Genomic DNA, 20,592 nt, shown 5'->3' on the forward strand with positions numbered 1-20,592 from the left:
TATAAAACTGCATAAAATTCCCTCTGTATTCATGAATATTCATCTTTACACATAAAAGATGCTTGACTGATTATAACATTAAATTTATCAACTGCAGGATCTCTATCGATATTTTTTTTTTATCATGATTAAGGCTTAGCTCAATGATGGTCCTAAGGACAGGAGTTCATGTTGCAAACAGGAGATCTATAAGAACAACTCTGAAGTTTACTGGAATTCCTGCAGAAATGAGTATTACTGTAAAATAGGATTGCCCAATTCTTTCTAACATGAATGCAGTTTATCATAAAAAACCTCAAGACCAGCATAAGCTATAAATACACATACAGTTGTTTGCCTATTTACTTATAACTATATCAAATTAAATTATGAACAAAAAACATACATTCCTTAAAAAATGAAACAATGAAATGCTACTAAGACACGTAACTGAAAACCAGGAAAGAAAATCCTAAAATAACTTGTTTTCCCTTAAGTGTCAGAGTTCCCTAATACCACAAGACATTTGTAGACTATTTTCATCATAAAATAAAGGTCATTTCATTCTCTAGGTCCATAATAAGACCACAAGGTCCTATTATGAATTTAGAGAGTTCATTTCTCATAAACTTTTAATTCTGCAAAAATTTCATAGAAGATATGCTTTATAGATATGTAGAACCTTGATTTTCTATTTAGAGGAATAGTAAAGCAGCAAAATCAATCACTGCATTTACAAAACAGATTTCTTCAAAAACAGGGTCACAGTTGATTTTTAAATTTAAATGAAATATTGTACCATAATTCTTTGGTATGAGATAATGACAGTGGTGGCATATGCTTCCACAAATAACAGAATTCTTTTTGTAAGTGTAGCACTTACATATAACAAACTTTTTTCTTTGTTACTCTCCAAGCAACATTCACAGAAAGGACCAGATCCCAAAAAAAAGAGGTATTTTCAGATAAGACTAACTATATTTTTAGTCCAAACTCCTTTTAGTTCTGGGCAATATTCAGGCACCTGAATCAAGAAACCTCTCATACCTGGAGATCTCTTTGGATACTACAAGGATTAATTAATGGCTTACAATGCTGGAACCAAATATTCTCTTAAAAGGAAAGCAGCTGTCATGGCCAGAAAAAACTCTCATCTTTTTTTTTTTTTTTTTTTTTTTTTTTTTTTTTTTTTTGACGGTTCAAACCCACAGTTTACAATAAGACTCTTTTTTGAGAGCCTGGAAAGACCAAGATGGGAGTTGCCAAGCAGACTGAGAGACGGTTCCCAAAAAAAAGGTGGTTCTAGAGGGAGATGAGGCATCCTAAAAGAGACATCCTACAGAAACTGGGGAATGAGGATGGCGTTGTTGAGGAATACTGACCCTGGAAAAGTGAAACTCCAGCACTGCTGGGGGAATATTAAAGATCAAATGAAGAAGGAGATGAACAGAAGAAATGTCAAGGAGACATCTGGTTTAAGAGATTTTAAAAAAAGAGGAAAAAAAAAAAAGAAACACTAGCTGATGCTGTGGCTGTGTAATTTCCAGTTGTGTTCATTAAGTTGCAGCTACATCATATTTCTGAGGTCTCCTGCATCTTCTCACACTGCCTAGCAAAATTACTAACTGGAAATGAGCTGTTGCCTAATAGCTTATTTGGATTATGTTAATTTTGAAGAATAAATCTGCATACAAAATAAGGATGAAAATACAGGAAGAAAATCACATTAATGTTTTCTACAGTGATTTTAGCCCACTTTGATGCTAATTATAACATACTACAACTTATTAGAAAAATTGAAGTTGGAAAGCTAATTGCCTTTCACAGTTTGGAAGTCTCTGTACAGCTACAGACCACGTCAGCTCAATGAGTTTTTATTAGAACTGCTGTCTTTTGTAAATTCTGTTTTCAAGGTAAAGAATTAATAAAAAACCAAAACAAAAAAACAAACAAACAAAAAAACAAAACAAAAAAACAACAAACACACACACAAAAAAATTCAGTAGCAACTTGGATCTGGAAGCCTTTTTCATATAATGGCAGATTAGAGATTTTCAGCCCCTAAAGTTGACTTTGAATGAGGAAAATATGTTGCACGTGCAGTAGGAATGCATCCCTTTGCAATGTTTAACAGGAAGAATAGATGAAAAATCTAATTTGTATCATAAGCACATATGAAGCAGTATTTTATCTTATTTATTTTGCAGAGATTTTGGGTATGGAATTGCTGTGAAACAGTAAAGGAATGTTTTATTTTGTCTAAGATATCTTCATTAAAAAATAATATATTATCTAATGTTATATTACTAGTAGAGTAAAAAGAAATTAAAAACAACAAAATGTTTAGAATTTTGCCCACTGAAACACATTTTTGTTGCTAGATGAGCATTCCAGTGGCTGCAGTAATTCACCAAAACACCACGTGTATTACATAAAGTAGGATCACTTATAAACCCCAACCAGCTGATTCCAGAAAGAGCCTTCTAAGTATGTAAACTTCATCCAGACAGAGCTGTAGCTCTAAGGAAAAACCATAAACTCCTGCTCTCTATACCCCATGTTCCCCTGTCTCTTCAGTGCACGTAAGTCCTTGTGACAATATTTGATCCCACAAACAAATTCAGATTACAAATCTGAATGTGGAAAATGCACAGACTTTCAATATATCTTGGACACTTCTCATTTATATTTGTGAAACATTTGCTTAAATAATATTGTTATTTTCCCAGTGTTTTCTCATTAATATTTTAATATTTAGAGTATTTAGAGAAAATGGGCTGGAAGCAGTTTGCATTCACTGGGGTTGGGAAACACAAGTGGACTCATCCCAAGGGTGGTTAAGGGTTCTTGTGAAGCTCTCAGAACTCTGGGGCTGGAGCAGGCTGCCCCTAAACTGACTGGATACACTACAAAACCTGTGCTTCTCTTCCTGTTAGATGGTGTCATCATTTTAATGCTCATCTTTTTGTCCTCTTCCATAAAATAAAGCACTTGAGCTGAAGTGGCTCCGTGTTCATTGTTCACCTCAGATAACTTCTGCAGCTCTCTCCAAGGATTAGGCAGCAAACAGCTGCTCCAGTTATCACCAATTCACTCTGACTGAAATCCTCTTCTGCATCTGTCAATAAACTCTGAAGAGCTGATATTTACTATTTCCTTTAATGCTTGAATTTGTACCAGTCTTAAACCCCTTTTCACGGAAAATCAGGAGAGCTACTTAAAGCTATTCTCTGAGGAAGGCTCTTGATATGCTAATTCTGTGGAGCAATTTTGGTTGAGATGGATTTTTGCATTAATGTAATTACCTGAAAATGCAGGTGACTTTGTTCAAGTTTACTGTCCTGATTTACATATCAAAGTCTAGATATAAAAGTTATAATTTAACCTTTGAAAACTTATCCATTAAAAAAAAAAAAAAAAACTTGTGTTAAAATTAAGGCATTTTCAAGCTTCTTAAAACCAAATTTCAGTGACAATATTAAAGCAACACTATAAAACCAATTAACCTATTGATCAACTGCAAATAAGGCAACAATATTAGAATATTAATGAGAAAACACTGGGAAACTAACTGAATAGTTAAGCACAGTGAGAAGCAAATGTTTCACAAATATAAATGAGAAGTGTCCAAGATATATTCAAAGTCTGTGCATTTTCCACATTCAGATTTGTAATCTGAATTTGTTTGTTGGATCAAATATTGTCACAAGTACCTACGTGCACTGAAGAGACAGGGGAACATGGAGTATAAAGAAAACCATCATTTTTTCAATATCTTTGAATCAAAAAGGAATTGACTAAAAGATATTCTTGGATAACAGTGAAAAGGGATAGCAAAAGTGAAAACTATTTCAGTAGGTTAGGAAAATATTAATTCTAACAATATTCTATCTCTGTTAGTTTAAACAGGGAGACGGTGACAAACGAGTTGTGAACATTTCAGTTCCTGGACTATGAAGATGTCTGAAGGAAGCTTATGCTCCATTTTATGGACCTCTAAGGTTGTATCTTTTAGACCTCAGTAAACTGCTCTTGCTGTGGAATGCACCTGCAGATTACCCCCAAACAGAAAAAAAGAATAAAAATAACAACACCACCTTCTCAACACTAAATTCACAAGGCTTTACATTTTCATTATTTCCTAATGAATAACTCAGTATAGAGAACTGTTTATCAGGATTTTTCAAACAGAAATGTACACCACATTTAAATGAGAAAAACTCCACAGCAGAACTACTCCACATTTTCAATGCAGGTATCCTCCTGCAAAACTCAAATGACAGAGCTGACCTGTTAGATATTCTAGGCATTATTTTGTACTTCAGATGTACATTCCATACACTTTTCTGAACAAAATCTAGACACTTCTGCTGGGCAGGTGGAAGTGTTGGTTTGAAACCACTCTTATAAAGATGCAACAACAGACTGCAGGTATCTTCAGGGTCCATTGGTGCCTACATCAGGATGCTTTTTGCCCTGCTGGTGTGAAAGGTCAGGAATGTCACGCCTTTGGAGAGGAAATATCCTTGGGTGGAATGTACTCAGAAGTGGTTTCAGAAGTGTATGAATTATAGATGAAAGATTGGGCTACTGTTGCTACTCCTGTTTATTCTGGGTTTATAAAAGCAGGCATGTGATGGGAGGTCATCACTGTTACTTCTCCTAAGTTTAAGGAAACATGAAACAGCCAGACAGGTGTTTTTTTCTAACTGGCCAAAAAAAAAAAAAAATTGAAAACTCTGCTATCAAATTGAATGAAGACTAAAAAACCCAAAATCTCAACTTAAAGCATTATAGAAACACCAATGCAAAGAACACATTGTTATCTTCAGTTCAGCAATATCACTTCCAGGAGTATTTTGTAGAAGTATTTTAGGCAAAATGAATGGCAACCTGCATGTATTTAATTTTCAAGTAAACACCACTTAAAATTACCCAAGTTTAGGAAAATCCGCATTTCTGTTGCAAAGCCTAAACCTCTATTTATGCTTATCCAAAATAAGATACTGTGAAATTCAACAAAAATGAGAGTAAATACCAATTGTTCTAACTTTTGAATATATGTCATAACTTTGCCAATATTATTGTTTATATGATCTCTGTAGAAATTAAATTAAATTGTGTTTAATCTCCTTTTTCTATCTTCCAAAGAACTGAAATTCATGGCTTTCTTCTTCTATATAATAAAACTTCCCTTTTCTTTGTTGAAATAAAAAAATCGTGATGGTATACAGCCTTCTCAATGTTCTAATACAGTGATTACTTCTCTGCAGGAAAGTTTTTTAAATCCTACAATTTTGTTGTCTTGGAGACTCTACCAAATCTGTCAGTCTTGAAAAGAAAAGCTTTAGTAGCCATATATATCACTGAAATAAAATCATTCTCAGATAGACATTTTAATTTACTGAATCAGCCCATGCTATTATAGAAGAGTCAGCACAGAAAAAGTAAATTGAATTAAATTTGTGTGATTTAATCTTTGATTTTGATCACTTACTATCAAGCCACTGTTACTCTGCCTTCTCTCTCTGTCGTGAAGTTTTCTGTAGAAAATCCCTCCTGGATTAAATTGAGTGCTCCAAACAATCATATCCCCTTGAAAATATGCATCCATTCCAGTTATCCTTGAATTGTGTTCAATATGTGATATTTGCTGATGAGCATCACTGTAGTTGAATGGATATGCAAAACCCAGGATGTCAGTGTCATTAGCAACATAGAGAACTTGATCTTCAGAGCCTAGGGATTATTATAATGAAACAAAAATAAGGTAAATGTCAACTAATGCAAAATCAGTGTGTTTTACTCAAGTAGCTTTTTGGTGCTCAGCTGATATAATTTCTGAGGTTAAAATTATTTTCTGGTTGTTGAAGACTGCAGAAACCCCTTCACTCTGGGCAATAAATGCAACTCTTGTTATTCTGATATCAACATATAAACTTCAGTGCTCACCAAGTACACAGTGAGACTACATTTTAGGGTGTATGTAATATTAGAATTTAAATATTTTAAAGCAGTATACAAAAATACAGGATATTATGCATTCAGCCCATATGAATCCCATATTTTTATATGCATGCTGTCTTAAGAGGGTCCTAAATGAATATATTAAACAAACATAGATCTGTCAACAAACATGGTTTTAAATTGCTCAATTGGAAATTAGGAGTGGAATGATTTTATCTTTAGTGAAGGCTGTGAAGTTTTGACTGCAACAGAACCTGTCTTACATCTCCTCATTTCCGATAGCCAGATACCATCTTGACCCAGATGTTGTAAAGCATACTATTCAAAAGAAAATGTTCTCTGATATCAATTCATTGTGTTTTGAGACAGTTAAAATCTGCTTGATAATTTAGAATGCATTTGGATTATTTTTATTTCCCCATTCATATTGTATTTATCCACAGAGTATCAATTTAAAATATCTGTCCAACACACTTCCTCCTTATGAGAATGAAATATCAAACATAATTTGTTCCTTTCCTCCTGATAAATGCAAGAACAAAGAGGAGGTTGGTTAAAGCAAATATCAGGGAGGAAAGAAGGAGGCATGAACTGTATTACAATGAAAATGAAGCTTGTGGACAATTCAGCTTTAGGATAATGATTCACAGATTTTTATATCATAAGCCCTCAGAATTATGTCTGTGTTCCTATAATAACAAACCATTATCTTCAATTAGTAACCCTATTTGTTCCCATGTCATAATCTGATTTTTTTAGTAACAGGCAATGATGCCAAACCCTGAGGGAGTCCACGTTATGTGTGAAATACTCATTAATATGATCTTCCCATGGCAAATTTGCTTCAAAAAATATGGACAATCGATTTAAGAAATGACAGCACTGTCTCTTTTGATTTTTACAGCCTTACCTTTTGCTATGCAACTGTTGTTCTTCTCCTTATAATTTTTCTCACATGCACATCTGTAAGAGCCCTTTAAATTATGGCAGTGTTGGGAGCAGGTACCAAATACCATGCATTCATTGATATCTATGAAAAAAAAAATTGTAATTTATATGCCTGTAGTTTAATACACTTGTATTTAACATGTTCATACAACCATGGAACAAAGCAGATGAACAAAGGGAACTCATAAACATTTTCCTGCTGACCATTGTGGCACATACATATTAAGACTACATTTTCTAAGGAATTTCAGTTTCTATTTGTTTACCTCGATTTAAATTTTTTTATTATGCATCTTCATTATTTAACCATCTCAAAATATTCTCATATACCAACCTCAACACCAACGCCAAATAATCTACTAGACTTTTTAAATGGATTTTTAAAAATCCATTTAGTCCTTAAATTATTTAATAGCCTGAGTTGAACCTTTTGACATTCTAACCACCTATGTTAAATCAGTTGTTCTTAACAACTAATTTTAAATCTTTGATAACCTCTCCAGGTAAAATGTATGAATCTACACTTTGTAAATACTTTCTGGTGGGTTTTTTTGTTTTGTTTGTTGTTGATATTTTTGTTGTTGTTTTTTGTTTTGGGTTTTTTGTTTGTTTTGAAAATTTCTTAATCCCATAGCTATCAAACAGCTTTTACTCTGTGGAAAAAGAAAAACCCTAAACATGATATGTATCTCCTTCTCCAGCACAGAAAATTGACTACAGAATTGACTTTTAATACTTCACAACAAGGGAAGATGGAAAATATCTGTACCTTCACATTGTCTATTCCTCCTGTTTCTCTGAAATCCAGGTTTACACTGACACAAAAGGGATGATTTTGTTTGATTGCAGAATGCATCATCTCCACAAGGATTCACATTATCTTCACATGTATATTCAGCAATGCCTAAACATAAACAAAATGTCTAAAAAATCCCTGATTTAATGCTTTGTAAAAAGTGTTAAAAATTATATCCAATGGAACAACAACAAATAACAAATCCATCTTTTTGTTTAAAAAGCATCAGGTAAATTTTTAACAAATAAATGACTTTAGAGTGTTTATCTACAGCTGCATGATTTAATGCATTATATTTTATGCAATGACTGTATGTAACTGAGACACATTTCCCATCAAGAATTTAATAATAAATATTTTCTTGTTGCAAATATGTAGCAATACAACCAACTTGTATTTAAATTTTGTAAAGAACTCATAACTACACCAAAAAAGCTCTACAACTTGAATTGCTATCAAATTTGCCTTGCTGCTGTGGTACAGAATAACATTCAATTTCAACTAAAAGAAGGAACTAGGTTAAGCTGAGTTCTGTATTGTTTAATAGGTCTTGCACAGATAAAAGTCTTGGTAAATTGTTTCTTTTCTGCTACAATCAAGAGAACAGATCTTGCCAGCCCAACTCACTTATTTTGCAGTCTTGCTCATCTGAGCCATCTCCACAGTCATCAAACCAGTCACACTGCAGCTCCATGGGAATGCACTTCTTGTCATTGCAAGCAAACTCATCTTTTTTACACGGCCTGGCTTTATACGTGATTTTATCTACATAATTACAGATTAATAAGAGAAAAAATAAATCAATATTTAGGATTCTCAAGTTATTTTAGACACATACAAGTGGGAATCACCGCCAAGCATTAAGCAACTGGAAATTATTTCAAGCTTAAATTCTTTTGGTTTCAAATTCTGCTCTGCTAAAGTTATGCCTCACTGAAGGACAAGCAGATCTGTGTAACAAAATTTGCCTTCAAGGTGTTTTCTCTGATCTGAATGCCTTGAAAGGTAATATCACCTACCACAGTGATCTTCATCCGAGTTATCTCCACAGTCATCGACCTCGTTGCAAATCTGCTCAGGCCGCAGACAAACCCTGTTGTTTCTACACCTGTAGGGCCTCGTTGGAGGGCAGGGAAACTTTACTGCACAGCAAAGAAAAGAAGCAGCTCTTACCCAGCTATTAATATATTTTTAATGACACATCAAAGCCACATATGTGTTGGCATTCTAAGTTCTTCATTTAGAGATTTTGTGTGATAAGGGCGATTTATAACTTTTCTTTTTTTTTTTTTGAGAACTAGTAAATATGGCAGAAAAATAGCAAAAGAAGGATGAAGTATGATGATGCTCAATATCACATCATACAAGTAAGTTTTTGTTCCCCCTGTGGGTTTCCTACAGAAAAGTTTCATTTCTCAAAAATAGAAAATATCAAATATCTGAAATTACATGAAAAGCAATAACAAAAGAAAACTATATCCCCATATTTCAAGCTTATCTTCTAAAAGCAAAACAAAATTTAAGACACATGTGCCTTTGTGTGTCTTAAATGTCATTCTTGCTTTATTATACAAAAAAAACTCTGAAAAATATAATGCCATACCACACATTTCAGCAACTTCATCAGAGTTATCTCCACAGTCATCCTCACCATCACAAACCCAAAAATGTAGTTTGCAGAGGGAGTTGTTGCACAAAAATTCATCAGCTCTACATATATTTCCCCCTGGGAAGATGAAAAGACAACAGAAAAAGAAAAAGGCAGGAAAACAAAAAGATGGAAGAATGTAAGTTTTTGATAAAACCATCACAACCATTTATCACACACTATTTGCAGAGAGTAACAGAGGTAGCATAACTAAATTTACAGATCCCAAAGGAACAGGCTGGAGAGGGAGTGGAATACTCATTCAAAAATCTCTTCCTTGACCAAACAGCTCCTGTCCCTGACTGCCAGCTGGGAATTACCAAGCCAGTGACCAGCTGGGCATGTTCCATTTGCATTTAGCCAGGAGATGTTCAAACTCCCTGTCTGCAACTCTCCCTGGTGCTGCAGCCTCTCAGCAAAGGCCTGGCTGGTACATCAGGAATTTGGGCTACCAGAGAATTAGGGCCAAATATGTGAAAAGCCACTTCAGTCCTGCCGGAACTCACCCTTGGTTGGGGGTGGCCCCGTGTGGTGGAAAAGTCTCTCCTCCAACCTGTGCTTTCAAAAAAAAATCTCAGAAGTCTTCTGTTGTTCGGTCTCATGGTTATTTATTGCAAGTTATCTAAAAGATTTCCTTCTCTGGCTGCTGTGGTTTGCTCACAGCTCAGGCAGAGGCACACACACACCCTGACATCCTCTCTGACTCCCGACTGCTTCTTCTCTCCCCACCCAGGGCTTTGCTCTCTTTTATATGTTACATTACATGTTAAATGTTTATCGTTTTTCCCCAATGCCTATTACCTATATTAAATGGTGCTTTTCTACTCTAAACCAATCTGTGAGTGCCGACATCACCAAGAACATGGAGGTAAGGAAGAAGAAAGAAGGAGGACAGAGTAGGCCCAAATCCTCCATCTTAAAACTTCTGACCCCCATGTACAAAACCAAAACCCCCCAGTACAACACTCAAAAACTCTTCCCTCTACTTTGTGACTACTTCTACTATAATATCTAAACTTTTGTCACTTCTTGTTCTTCCTGCAAGGTTGGTAAATCATTCCATGGTTCAAACCCAAAATCACAGCTGTTTCCAGCTGCCTGCCAGGGTCTCAAATGCTTCTGACCTGGACCTGGAACATCCAAAAATGTCTGAGGGACATTTTGAGTTCCGACAAGTCCAGGTTTGGTTCACACCAATGTCTGATCCTCCACCTACTCCCACTCCACTCTTTGAGTCACATTTTGGAAACAAAGTGATTGCAGCCCATCAGCCACGAGGCAGCACCTTCTCCTGAGGAGCAACAGGCTTGGCCAGGTCTGTAAAATCCCCACCACCTCTAAATGCTGTATCTGGGAAAGGTCCAGCCATGTGGGCACAGAACAGATATAATTAAGTGACCTCTGACAGGATCTTCCTTTCTGCAACTTCTGAAATGCCTCATCGGGATATTTATTAAACACAGAAAGCAGCAAGAATAAAATCTTCCATGTGTTCTGAATCATCTAATAAAAGGGAACCTAGGGTAAGGGAAAATGGTTTAGGGCAGAGTGCTCTCAGGCTTTAAAAATTAGTTCAAGATAGATTCAGTTTTAATGTACGTTGTGATAAGAAAGAATTTGTTTCTCAGTTATGACTAAATTTTATCACTACCAATCAACAAAGTTATGGAAAGTTCTTGCAATTAATTTACTATGAAACACATTTTTTTTGGTAACTAGATTTTCTGTTTCCTGAGAGCAGTATATAAATAAAGCTGTATACCTGCAGAGCAGGAAACAATGAAATTTTATATGATAATGCCAAAACTCTCAATGTGGCTTACCTCAATGCATTACACCCACTCTAAGAGCTAAATCAGGCTTCAGTGGCATTTTACTCATTCATTCAATGCCCTGTTCACACCTCATTAAAATCAATAGAAGGCTTTCTCTTGCTGTAAAGGTTCAGAATGGCTGAACTTTTTTCCCCAAAAAACTAATTTCCATGAAATGCCCATTGCATAAAAGGATGTTTGAACTCTCACACTGCTACCAGGTATTATTCACTCCCATGGCAAATATAACTTACAAGCATTAACAGAAATATCCTGTATAATTATCCAAGGAAAATATATAAAATTCAAGTACTCTTCATGATGAAAGGCATGAATCCAAATAATAGTGTGTGCAATCACAATATAACCATCATTCTAGTTGTTTAATAAGATTGAAGAGAGTTATTTTTGTAAACATGCACAGTGGGCCACAGATAAATATTATGGATATTATTTTAGAATGCTGTAGAATAAAACTCCATTTGTGTTTGCTGTATTTCCAAAGATGAAAAAATTAGTTATCAGTAAAATAAACTGGCATTTTTTTCATGTGATTGCTCTGCCTGTCATAATTCTTTTATAAAATAGATTTCTGCAACAGAATCATAATTGTGACATAAATACAAAGTATGATAGCAATAACCAACTTGGAATAGGCTTCTTATTGTAATGTAAACAATTTGCAGTTCACAGAAGCTCCATTATGCTACCCAAAGAATAACGTGGACATCAGATAAAATAAATGTGTTACTATTTACTTCCACTTCATTGAGTTTTAAAGAGATACAGTCCAGATATTTTAAAAGCAGTTTTAAAACAGACTAATTGGCTGTTGTTTATTTATTTATTTATTTGACTTTGTTATCTGTCTTCTTTCACCTAAACACCTCTGGAGTATTCTGCACATTCTCTGGATTTCCTGGTCTTTCTTTCAAACTTAATAATCCCCACACAATGTCATTTTTTCTTCTCTTCCCTTTAGTCTTAAGTATTGTGTAAAAACTTAAAACAAGGAAAAGATAATTTATTACATTTACTTTGTATCTGATTATTATCACATATAACTGTACTCCATTATGCTTTGAATTTATGCACAGAACATGTGACTGTAGGTGGCTAACCCACAGAATTTTCCACTTTAAAGAAAAAGAAAAGAAAAACCCAGGAAAAAACTCCAAAAAGATGACAAAATGCCAATTAAAATTATTCTTTAGGAAAAAACTCCTTTAATTTGATTAAGAGGAGGAGCTGCTGAGGAATGGGCAGCCTGGGCTGCAGTGGCCACGGAATGGGGGAGTTTAAAACCCTTCAGGCTGCAAGGAGGGTGCAGAGAAAGCTCCCTACACTCCAGGGCTCCAGGACAGCACACGTGGGCTTCTCCAGGATGTGCTTGGGAAAGCCCTGGAGGGAAGAGAGACCCAGGAGAGCCTGGTTGGTATCCAAGCATCACCTCATCCCAGCCCAGGAGTGATGTGTCTCAACAAAGAGGAAGTCAAACTGTGCCAGAAGGACTCTGTGGATGAACAAGTTGCTCATGGAAAAACACAAAAAAGAAGGTGAAGCACTGGCACAGGTTGCTCAGAGAAGTTCTGGATGCCCTGGAAGTGTCCAAGGCCAGGTTGGATGGGGTTTGGAGCAGCCTGGGACAGTGGAAGGTGTTCCTGCCTATGGCAGAGGGCTGGAACTGGATGAATTTTAAGGTCTCTTCCAATCCAAAGTGTTCTGTGATTCTCTGAAATGAAACAGAAACCTGGGCTCTTAAGACGACTTATTTAGCAAATTTTCATTATATTGCACAGCTGTGTGATTTATTGTGCATGGCTTTGTAATTTACTGTGGCCTATAAAAGCTTAAATTAACCAGATTTACTGCTGATTTCCTTGATGAAAAAGAATATACTTCCAGTAAGAACATGACCTTTTCATAACTGAGGAGGGAAACAGAAAGGAGGAACAAGTCATAAACAACCTAAGTTTTGCTTATTCCTACAGATCACTTGTTAAGCTGCTGCACTGTCTTCGTCAGAAGAGGTCACAGAACTTTCCTTTCTCCACTCATAATGGCCAAGGTACCACTAACTTGCAAAGTGCGTGTTCATAAAAAGCCCAGTAAACATTTTGGAGAAGTGTCTCTTGCCTTGGTCACAGTTTTCTTCATCACTGCCATCCACACAGTCATGGATCCCATCACAAAGCCATCGCACAGGGATACAATAGGCCTTGTTTCTGCACCGAAACTGATCTTCTTTACATTCTGCTACACAATCCATCTGTGGGAACACAGACATGTATATTCATGTTTCATAATTCAGCTATGGATTAATGGCTGAGAGCAGCAACAGCTTGTCCACTCTGCCAGGATGGAGCAGACCCTGATGGAAACCACCCCAGAACCACATTTGGGGGTTGACTTTGAGAAAACAAATTTCTGCACTCCAAAACCTGTCCACAGAGCACAGAAACACACAGTCACGGGGCTAAGTTATCTGACAGCACTCAAAGGATGCAAGAAAACCCATATTTGCCCTTTCAATAATTTCGAGACCTAAAAAATTTATAAAAAAAAAAACAGAAAAAGAAACAAATCACCAGAAATGTGTCAGGTACCTCATCAGATCCATCGGCACAGTCCAACTCCCCGTTGCATTTCAAGGATGCTGAAATGCAGCCTCCACTTGCACACACGTACTCACTTGAAGAGCAGGTTGGAGATGCTGGTTACAAACACATATTTTAGCATTAAGAAAAATATAGTTTATGAATAAATTGATTTTTAATCTTAAGTTTCCCTCTGGTTAATAGTAAGTCAACTTGTGCTTAAGCACTTTGGTAAACTACAATAAGATATTTGACAAATCTGAATTGTGGCATTCTACATAAATTTTATAAGTATACTGAAAAGATATTTGTGTTTTTCACTTAGAAATTTAATTTAATTTTCTCTTTATGCTTGGTAACAAAGGCAATTACACAAATGCATATATTCATAGAAGGAGTATATTTTAAAAATTGCATTCCTTAAAATGGGCTTAGACTTTAGCTATATGTAACTAATTTGTAATTGAATAAGCTAAATTTTTAGGAAAACCATCTCATTGGAAAGTATACATTATTGCAATTAAAACACATAAATACTAAGCAGGATATTTTAATATAAAGGTGGATATTTTTTGTTGCACTATAAATCAGGAGAGTTTTGTCATAGGCTTTTATCACTTACATTTATCTTACAAATAAAAATTAGCAAAGTTCCTGTAAAAATAAACAACTGTATTTTCCAAGAAAGCAAAAATAAATTAAAATAAAAATAACGATAATTTAGTAGACAAAAATCTTTGCATAAGGACTACTAAACTTTGAATGAAGATCAAAGCAAAACACTTCAGGACATGCCAAGATTTGCTGATATTTTCAGAGCAGAATTTTATAGGTTGAGAATTTATTAACAAACTACAATTAAAAATAATTGAATTAAATATCTATGCCCCAAGAAGCTTCACACTGCAGGCCTGTATATAAGTAGGATTTTTGAAACACCAGTAGGAAGACACAATGATGCAAAGTCAAAAGGTGAAGTATTTCAGGTTTTTTTTTTTTTTTTTGCATTTTCTTGTTGCTACTAGTGCCCAAGAAATCATGATTTGATGATTTATATTCTTCCTTCACTCTGATTCATTCCTGGCTCCATTTTATAATTCAGAATTAGTTAAAACAATACCTGGCTCACAATTTTTCTCATCATCCCCAAGCTTGCAGTCCTCGTGGCCATCACATTTCCATTTTGCCGAGATGCACTGGCCATTGGAGCACTGGAACTGATCCCTAGAGCAGCCTGTTTCACAATACCTCTGGTACCAAACAAACAACCAATAAACAAGATCAAGAATTTAATATAAACATTGGTAAATATGCAGCTGGTGACAGAAGCTACAGCTCATAATCCTCCATGTTGTGAAATATGTAGTAATTAAAGTCTTGTGAAATGAAATATATTTGTGGATATGATACAAAATGATGGCTCACACCCTCTAAATACTTGGGAAACACCTGAGATCCAGCATTGACAGAAAAAGAGAAGGTAAAAAAGGGGATTAAAAAAGAAAAAAAAGAACAGAAAACCAGCAAAGTATTATCCAATGAGCTTCTGATACACAACAAACAGTCTTCATTGTTATCTCAAAAAAATCTCACAAACGAAACCAATCCTGTGTGTAAAAAAAATGGTTTGCCAAGCAGAACACAAGATGGGAAAAGTTTGAGATCACTGCTGGGACAAGAAAATGTAGAATACTCTTCAACTTTACTTGATTTATTTGTATGTTCTCTTTTTAGACTAATTACACCAGGAGGTTTGGTTTTAATTTAGTAATGATATTTGCATACAGGGATTCCTGTGTGGAGTTCCACTGTTGCCTTTCAGAAAATTTCTATTCAGGAATCCATTCTACAACAATTTAATTTACTAATTCTCTAAAGGAATGCTTTTTCTGGAAGATGCCTACCTCATCTGAGCCATCTGCACAGTCATAGTCTCCATCACACCAGAACCTTGCTGAAACACAGTCTCCGTTTGCACAAGGAAAATCTTTCAAAGTGCACGTTTGAGGCTCTGAAGAAAGAAAAGAAACAACCCTCAGTTTATTATTATTTCCTTTAAATATTTTTACACATAACACCCCCCAATCAATCAATTAATAAATATGAAAAACTCAAAACAATTAGCTTGCAAATGATAAGGAGTGGTTTTAAGTGGGATTTTATTCCACATCTTTTAACTAAATTTCACTTACATATAGTAAGACAGTAATGAAAATACTTTAATTACTTTCATACATTTGGGTTCTACCAAATTTCTTTGCAAAATAACATGATGTTGAGTATATATATTTTATAAATTTGAACACATGTATGTCATTAGAGGGTTTGTGTGATATGCACCAGAGAGCAGAAATATATTTTACATGTCAATATCCAATGAAATTAGAACTAAGCAGATTTCTGACCTTCCATCATGCAGTAGCACATCATTTATCACATATCTTTTAGAGTGTGTGTGCCAAGAGTCAGCTTCCCCCGTGCTCAGCATTCAGGGGAGTGGCAAATGGAACACAAAATTTGGTGTTTCAAATAAAATAAAATTTTTCACTACTGCTGACACAGAAACATTGGCAAGGGGGATCTCTGGGGGAGAGTCCCACAGGAGAACATCATGTGCTTTCCTCCTGAAAATGAGGACCACTCCAAAAGACATTTTCTGAATGCTGGAGCATTAGACTAAACAAAGGTAGAAGGTATTGGGGATTTAGGAGGAGTCAAACAAGTCTCTATATGCAATTTAGATCTGCCAGTCAGAGGGCTTGGGGAAAAAAAGGACTTAAAAGGCAAACAAGGATTATTTGTGGGATTACTTCCACCACAGGAAACAATGTATTATGTAAATGATGTAAAATCAAGAATAAGGATTAATGGGTAAAATCTTTTCAGCAGAGAGATGGGAAACAACAAACGACAGTGACTGAATGAAAGGAAGAAGGATGAAAAAAAAAAAGAGGACACAGAGCAGACAGCAGCAATGGACAGCAGGAATGGACAGCAATAAATTGAGAAATGCTGAAGGGTGAGTTATGGAAGGTGCAAGCACGAATGCTTTTGTAAAATGCACCACAGTGATGAAGAAAAGCAAACACAAAAGTAGAGGACTCAAACTGAGAAAAATTTGGTAAATACCAGCATGAAAATAATACCACAAAGAAGTTACATGGATGTAACAAACTTGACTTCATGTGTTTTGGGGGTTGTTTTTTTCTGTTTCTTTGGTTTTTGTTATTTTTTTTTCCCCAGGATTTATAAAAATCAAAAACTGTTACAAGAAAAGAATAGTTTTGATCAACTTTTCCACTGCCTTTTTCACTCTTTACTTCATAAAAAGATTCAAAATTACTCTGTTTGAATTTTTTTAAGAGAAATTTCACTTTTTTGGTAGGAGCAAGTTTTAATTTGAAATTGTAGGAAAGTAATTTTTAAAGCACATCTACAGCAATTGCATCAATTCTCCAGAAATAGTATATTTCAGCATATCAAAGGTTGGCATTTATGTGGACTCAGATTATATATGCACACTACCTCAAATTTTCTTTCAAAATGTAAGCTTTAGTAAATACCTGACATTTGATTCTTTCTGTTTTCAACAAGCCAAGAAGGAGAATTTCATTATATGATAAAATATAGAAAGGAAATAATCAGTGGGAAAATAAATCGCATGCAAAAAACTGATTTGACATGTTTCTATATTGATTGGAAAAATATAAGCAATACTTTTGCTCTAGTGTTAATAAATTATTTATAAGCAGAGATTTGATACTGGAAAAAATGTACACAAAGAGCTAAGTACTCAATTCTCTGTTTGCAAGAAATATTTCTTCTGCTGCTGGGATCCAGCTCTGTGATTTACATATGTACACAGAAAAGTACTTTTCCATCAGTGCTCAGATTGTTAGAAAGGAATGAGTATTAATACAAAACAATATTAAAGGAACAAGCATTAATGGACTTCTGTACAACCCATGAAGGACAACATTCCTTAGCTTCTGCTTTACCAAAACATGAAACTCTTTCCCAAGAAAACCATTTGGGATATGAACTTATCCCAGGACAAAATTAACTAATTTGTTTTCTTGGCAACTTGTAGAAGCAACAAAAGGGCATTAGGAAGAACTTGTAGCAGCACGAATATTTTTACACTGATTGAATTCATGTCTTCCTACAACATTATTGTGTTTGCTTTGCTTCAATAGTTTTGATTTTCTTTAATCACATTAAATTAAAAAAAAAATGCTGGTGCTTTCTTTTTACATTAGACAGATAGAATAATATTAATTCCTATTGAATTTTCCTTTTTTGGAGTTTTCTGAAAGAGAAAACTTTATTTTTGTGGTAATTAGTTTTTAAAAGACCAAATAAACTCTGAAAGCAAATTCTCACTCCAGACAGATAGTACCTTAGAAGAATTAAAAATGTATCCTACATTTCTTATTGTGGACCCATTATGTACCACTATCCAAGCTAATAACTCTTATTTCACAGTGTCCAAAAATAGTTAAAAAACAATAGACTGTAAGACAAATAATGACAAAAGCTTTTATATAGAGTTGTATCTGCTATGAAAAATGCTTGACTTCCAACTGCTCAGAAATCTGGTGCATTAAGAAAAAATATTACAATTACTTTACCTTTATCAGTTAGTTACGTATTAGATTTCTTACCTCTGAAAAAGAATCATAAACACTGTTCAGAGCTAAAGGGATAAGCATTTATTAACAAAGAATTTTGATCAAATACTACCTCCTCATTACATGTTAAAAGAAATAAAACCTGAATGGGTGTGAAAAATTATTAGTGCTACATCATTGTGCCCATTAAGACTTTGTTATGATATGACCAGAAGAGTAAAGTTCTTGCATGTGAAGAAACTATAGAGAAAAGTGTAAATGCTTGAGCTGAATTTCTATAATTCACTGAATTCATTCTTCATTCTTGAGAAACAACTCATTTTCTGATATAGTTCCCTGACAGCCTTTTGTATATTATATTCATGGATGCCATGAACAATTTATCTCACTGTGCAATGTAACTTATTTTGTCAAATGCTTTTAAAGTTCTAATTTCATATCTATTTGTTTCATTACACTTTATTCTGTAAGTGGCTTGATGGTCTATAAAAAATTTATACAACTATTTCAAAGAGCTGTACAACATAATTTTGTGGAAACTTTTGTTTTTTCCTTTTTTTCCCAAATTTTCAACAAACTGCCCAGTCCTGTAGATTAACACCATCACAGCAAAACTATCACTCTCTATTTGATTTCTACATGACAATAAAAACATAAAATAATTTCTTGCTACTGGTAGTACAGAAAACTGACACTAATAATCAATCCCTAAGTAAAATCTCCCACAAAGCTAAGAAAGCTTTTGTGTGCCAACCCCCCTGGGGTGCAACAACAAAGGGCTCTGAGTGATTATTGAGCTACATTTTCCTTTTTTTATGCAACACTTGCATATGAAAACCACAGCACTACTGGTTGCAGTAATTAAACTCACAACATTTTCAAGTGCAGGGAGTAATTACCAGGCAGACAAATCCACTTTAACCTCCCAAGCTGAATACCTAGGGACACCACATCTTGGACTGCAGAAACGGGCAGCAGCATTCACTCAGCACAAAAATGCCTAATTTATTAATCTTTTTACATCATCACCTTGAAGATACTAAATATACACTCATGGTATACAATCAGGAATGTGTATTCAAGATTATGTGCGAGAAAAAGTTTAACTTTGTGCATTTCTGAGTAAAAAGGAACAAAAAACCACAGCAATTGTCAAGAGAAGGCACTTCAGAACTACTTAGGGAATGTCCCTCTTGAAATATTTTTTAAAGACAGTAATTATTAGATAAAAGCATTAAAAATTTTTCATTTCTTCCTGAGACCCAGATGGAAATTAACTCCCTCAAAGTGAAATTGCAGAGATTTATCAGGCCTTTGGGTTCCTCATGGGTAGGAGAGAACTGGGTAACTAAGCTATTTTGAATAACCACATCTACTTCTCAATGCAATTAAATACTAAAGAAATTGACTTCTCAATATGAAACAAGGCAAATCACCTCAAGAATACAATGACTATAACGAGCAGGTAATGTTTGATCAAAATTCCTTGTTAACAAATGCTTATCACTTCACTTCTGAACAGTGTTTATGGTTCTCTTTTGAAGATAAGAAATTTGATATGTAACTAACTGTTAAAGCTAAACTAATTGCAATATTTATTCTTAATTCACCAGATTATTGACAGTTGGAGGTCAGGCATTTTTTCATAGCTGATACAACTCTTTATAAGCAGAATTTGACCAGAATTTGAGAATTACAGCAAGGGACATTTTCAATTTTGGTCAGCTGATTTTCAGCAGATCAGAGGGTGCTGAATGAAAATACATGTGTTTTACAAAAATTCAAAAGTTTTCTCTTGCACATTGCCAACCTGACTCTGTTCTAATATGGACCAAGGTAAAAGTTACTTACTACAGTTTTCTTCATCAGAATTATCTCCACAATCATTCTGGCTGTCACATCTCCAGTGATCTGGAATGCAGTTGTTGTTTTTGCACTGGAACTCATGAGGTCCACAAGTTTTTTTATCTGTAATTAGGGTGAGTAATATTTACATCATTGCAAACAAAGAGTAAAAATGAGAAAGTCTCCCACTAAATGCATTATAAAGTTACTGTATACATATAATGATGAGCAACCATAATACTTGAAGTTTTACTTTCAGGAATAATTTATTTTTAATAACAGTCTTTAAATTTCTATTTATTCATACCCTAATACCCTTCTATAAATTCATACCCTAATCTTAAATTTGATGAAACTAAAATATGCA

At 34.6% G+C, this 20,592-nt stretch overlaps 1 protein-coding gene across 4 annotated transcripts in view; it reads right to left on the reverse strand.

The window, feature by feature from the left end:
• LRP1B (LDL receptor related protein 1B) overlaps window positions 1-20,592 on the reverse strand; it is a 630,666-nt gene that overhangs the window by 46,686 nt on the left and 563,388 nt on the right. For all 4 annotated transcript variants that reach the window (XM_041717598.2, XM_032749504.3, XM_072931733.1 and 1 more), the window contains 11 exons: window positions 20,232-20,348; window positions 15,654-15,760; window positions 14,870-14,999; window positions 13,759-13,865; window positions 13,289-13,421; window positions 9,294-9,416; window positions 8,710-8,832; window positions 8,318-8,455; window positions 7,664-7,798; window positions 6,857-6,976; window positions 5,477-5,718 (listed from right to left, as the gene is read on the reverse strand). In XM_041717598.2, coding sequence (XP_041573532.2) covers window positions 5,477-5,718; window positions 6,857-6,976; window positions 7,664-7,798; window positions 8,318-8,455; window positions 8,710-8,832; window positions 9,294-9,416; window positions 13,289-13,421; window positions 13,759-13,865; window positions 14,870-14,999; window positions 15,654-15,760; window positions 20,232-20,348 — 1,475 coding nt within the window. The remainder of the gene's footprint in view (window positions 1-5,476; window positions 5,719-6,856; window positions 6,977-7,663; window positions 7,799-8,317; window positions 8,456-8,709; window positions 8,833-9,293; window positions 9,417-13,288; window positions 13,422-13,758; window positions 13,866-14,869; window positions 15,000-15,653; window positions 15,761-20,231; window positions 20,349-20,592) is intronic.

The sequence above is a fragment of the Taeniopygia guttata genome, chromosome 7 (genome assembly GCF_048771995.1).
Source record: "Taeniopygia guttata chromosome 7, bTaeGut7.mat, whole genome shotgun sequence".
Taxonomy (NCBI): domain Eukaryota; kingdom Metazoa; phylum Chordata; class Aves; order Passeriformes; family Estrildidae; genus Taeniopygia; species Taeniopygia guttata.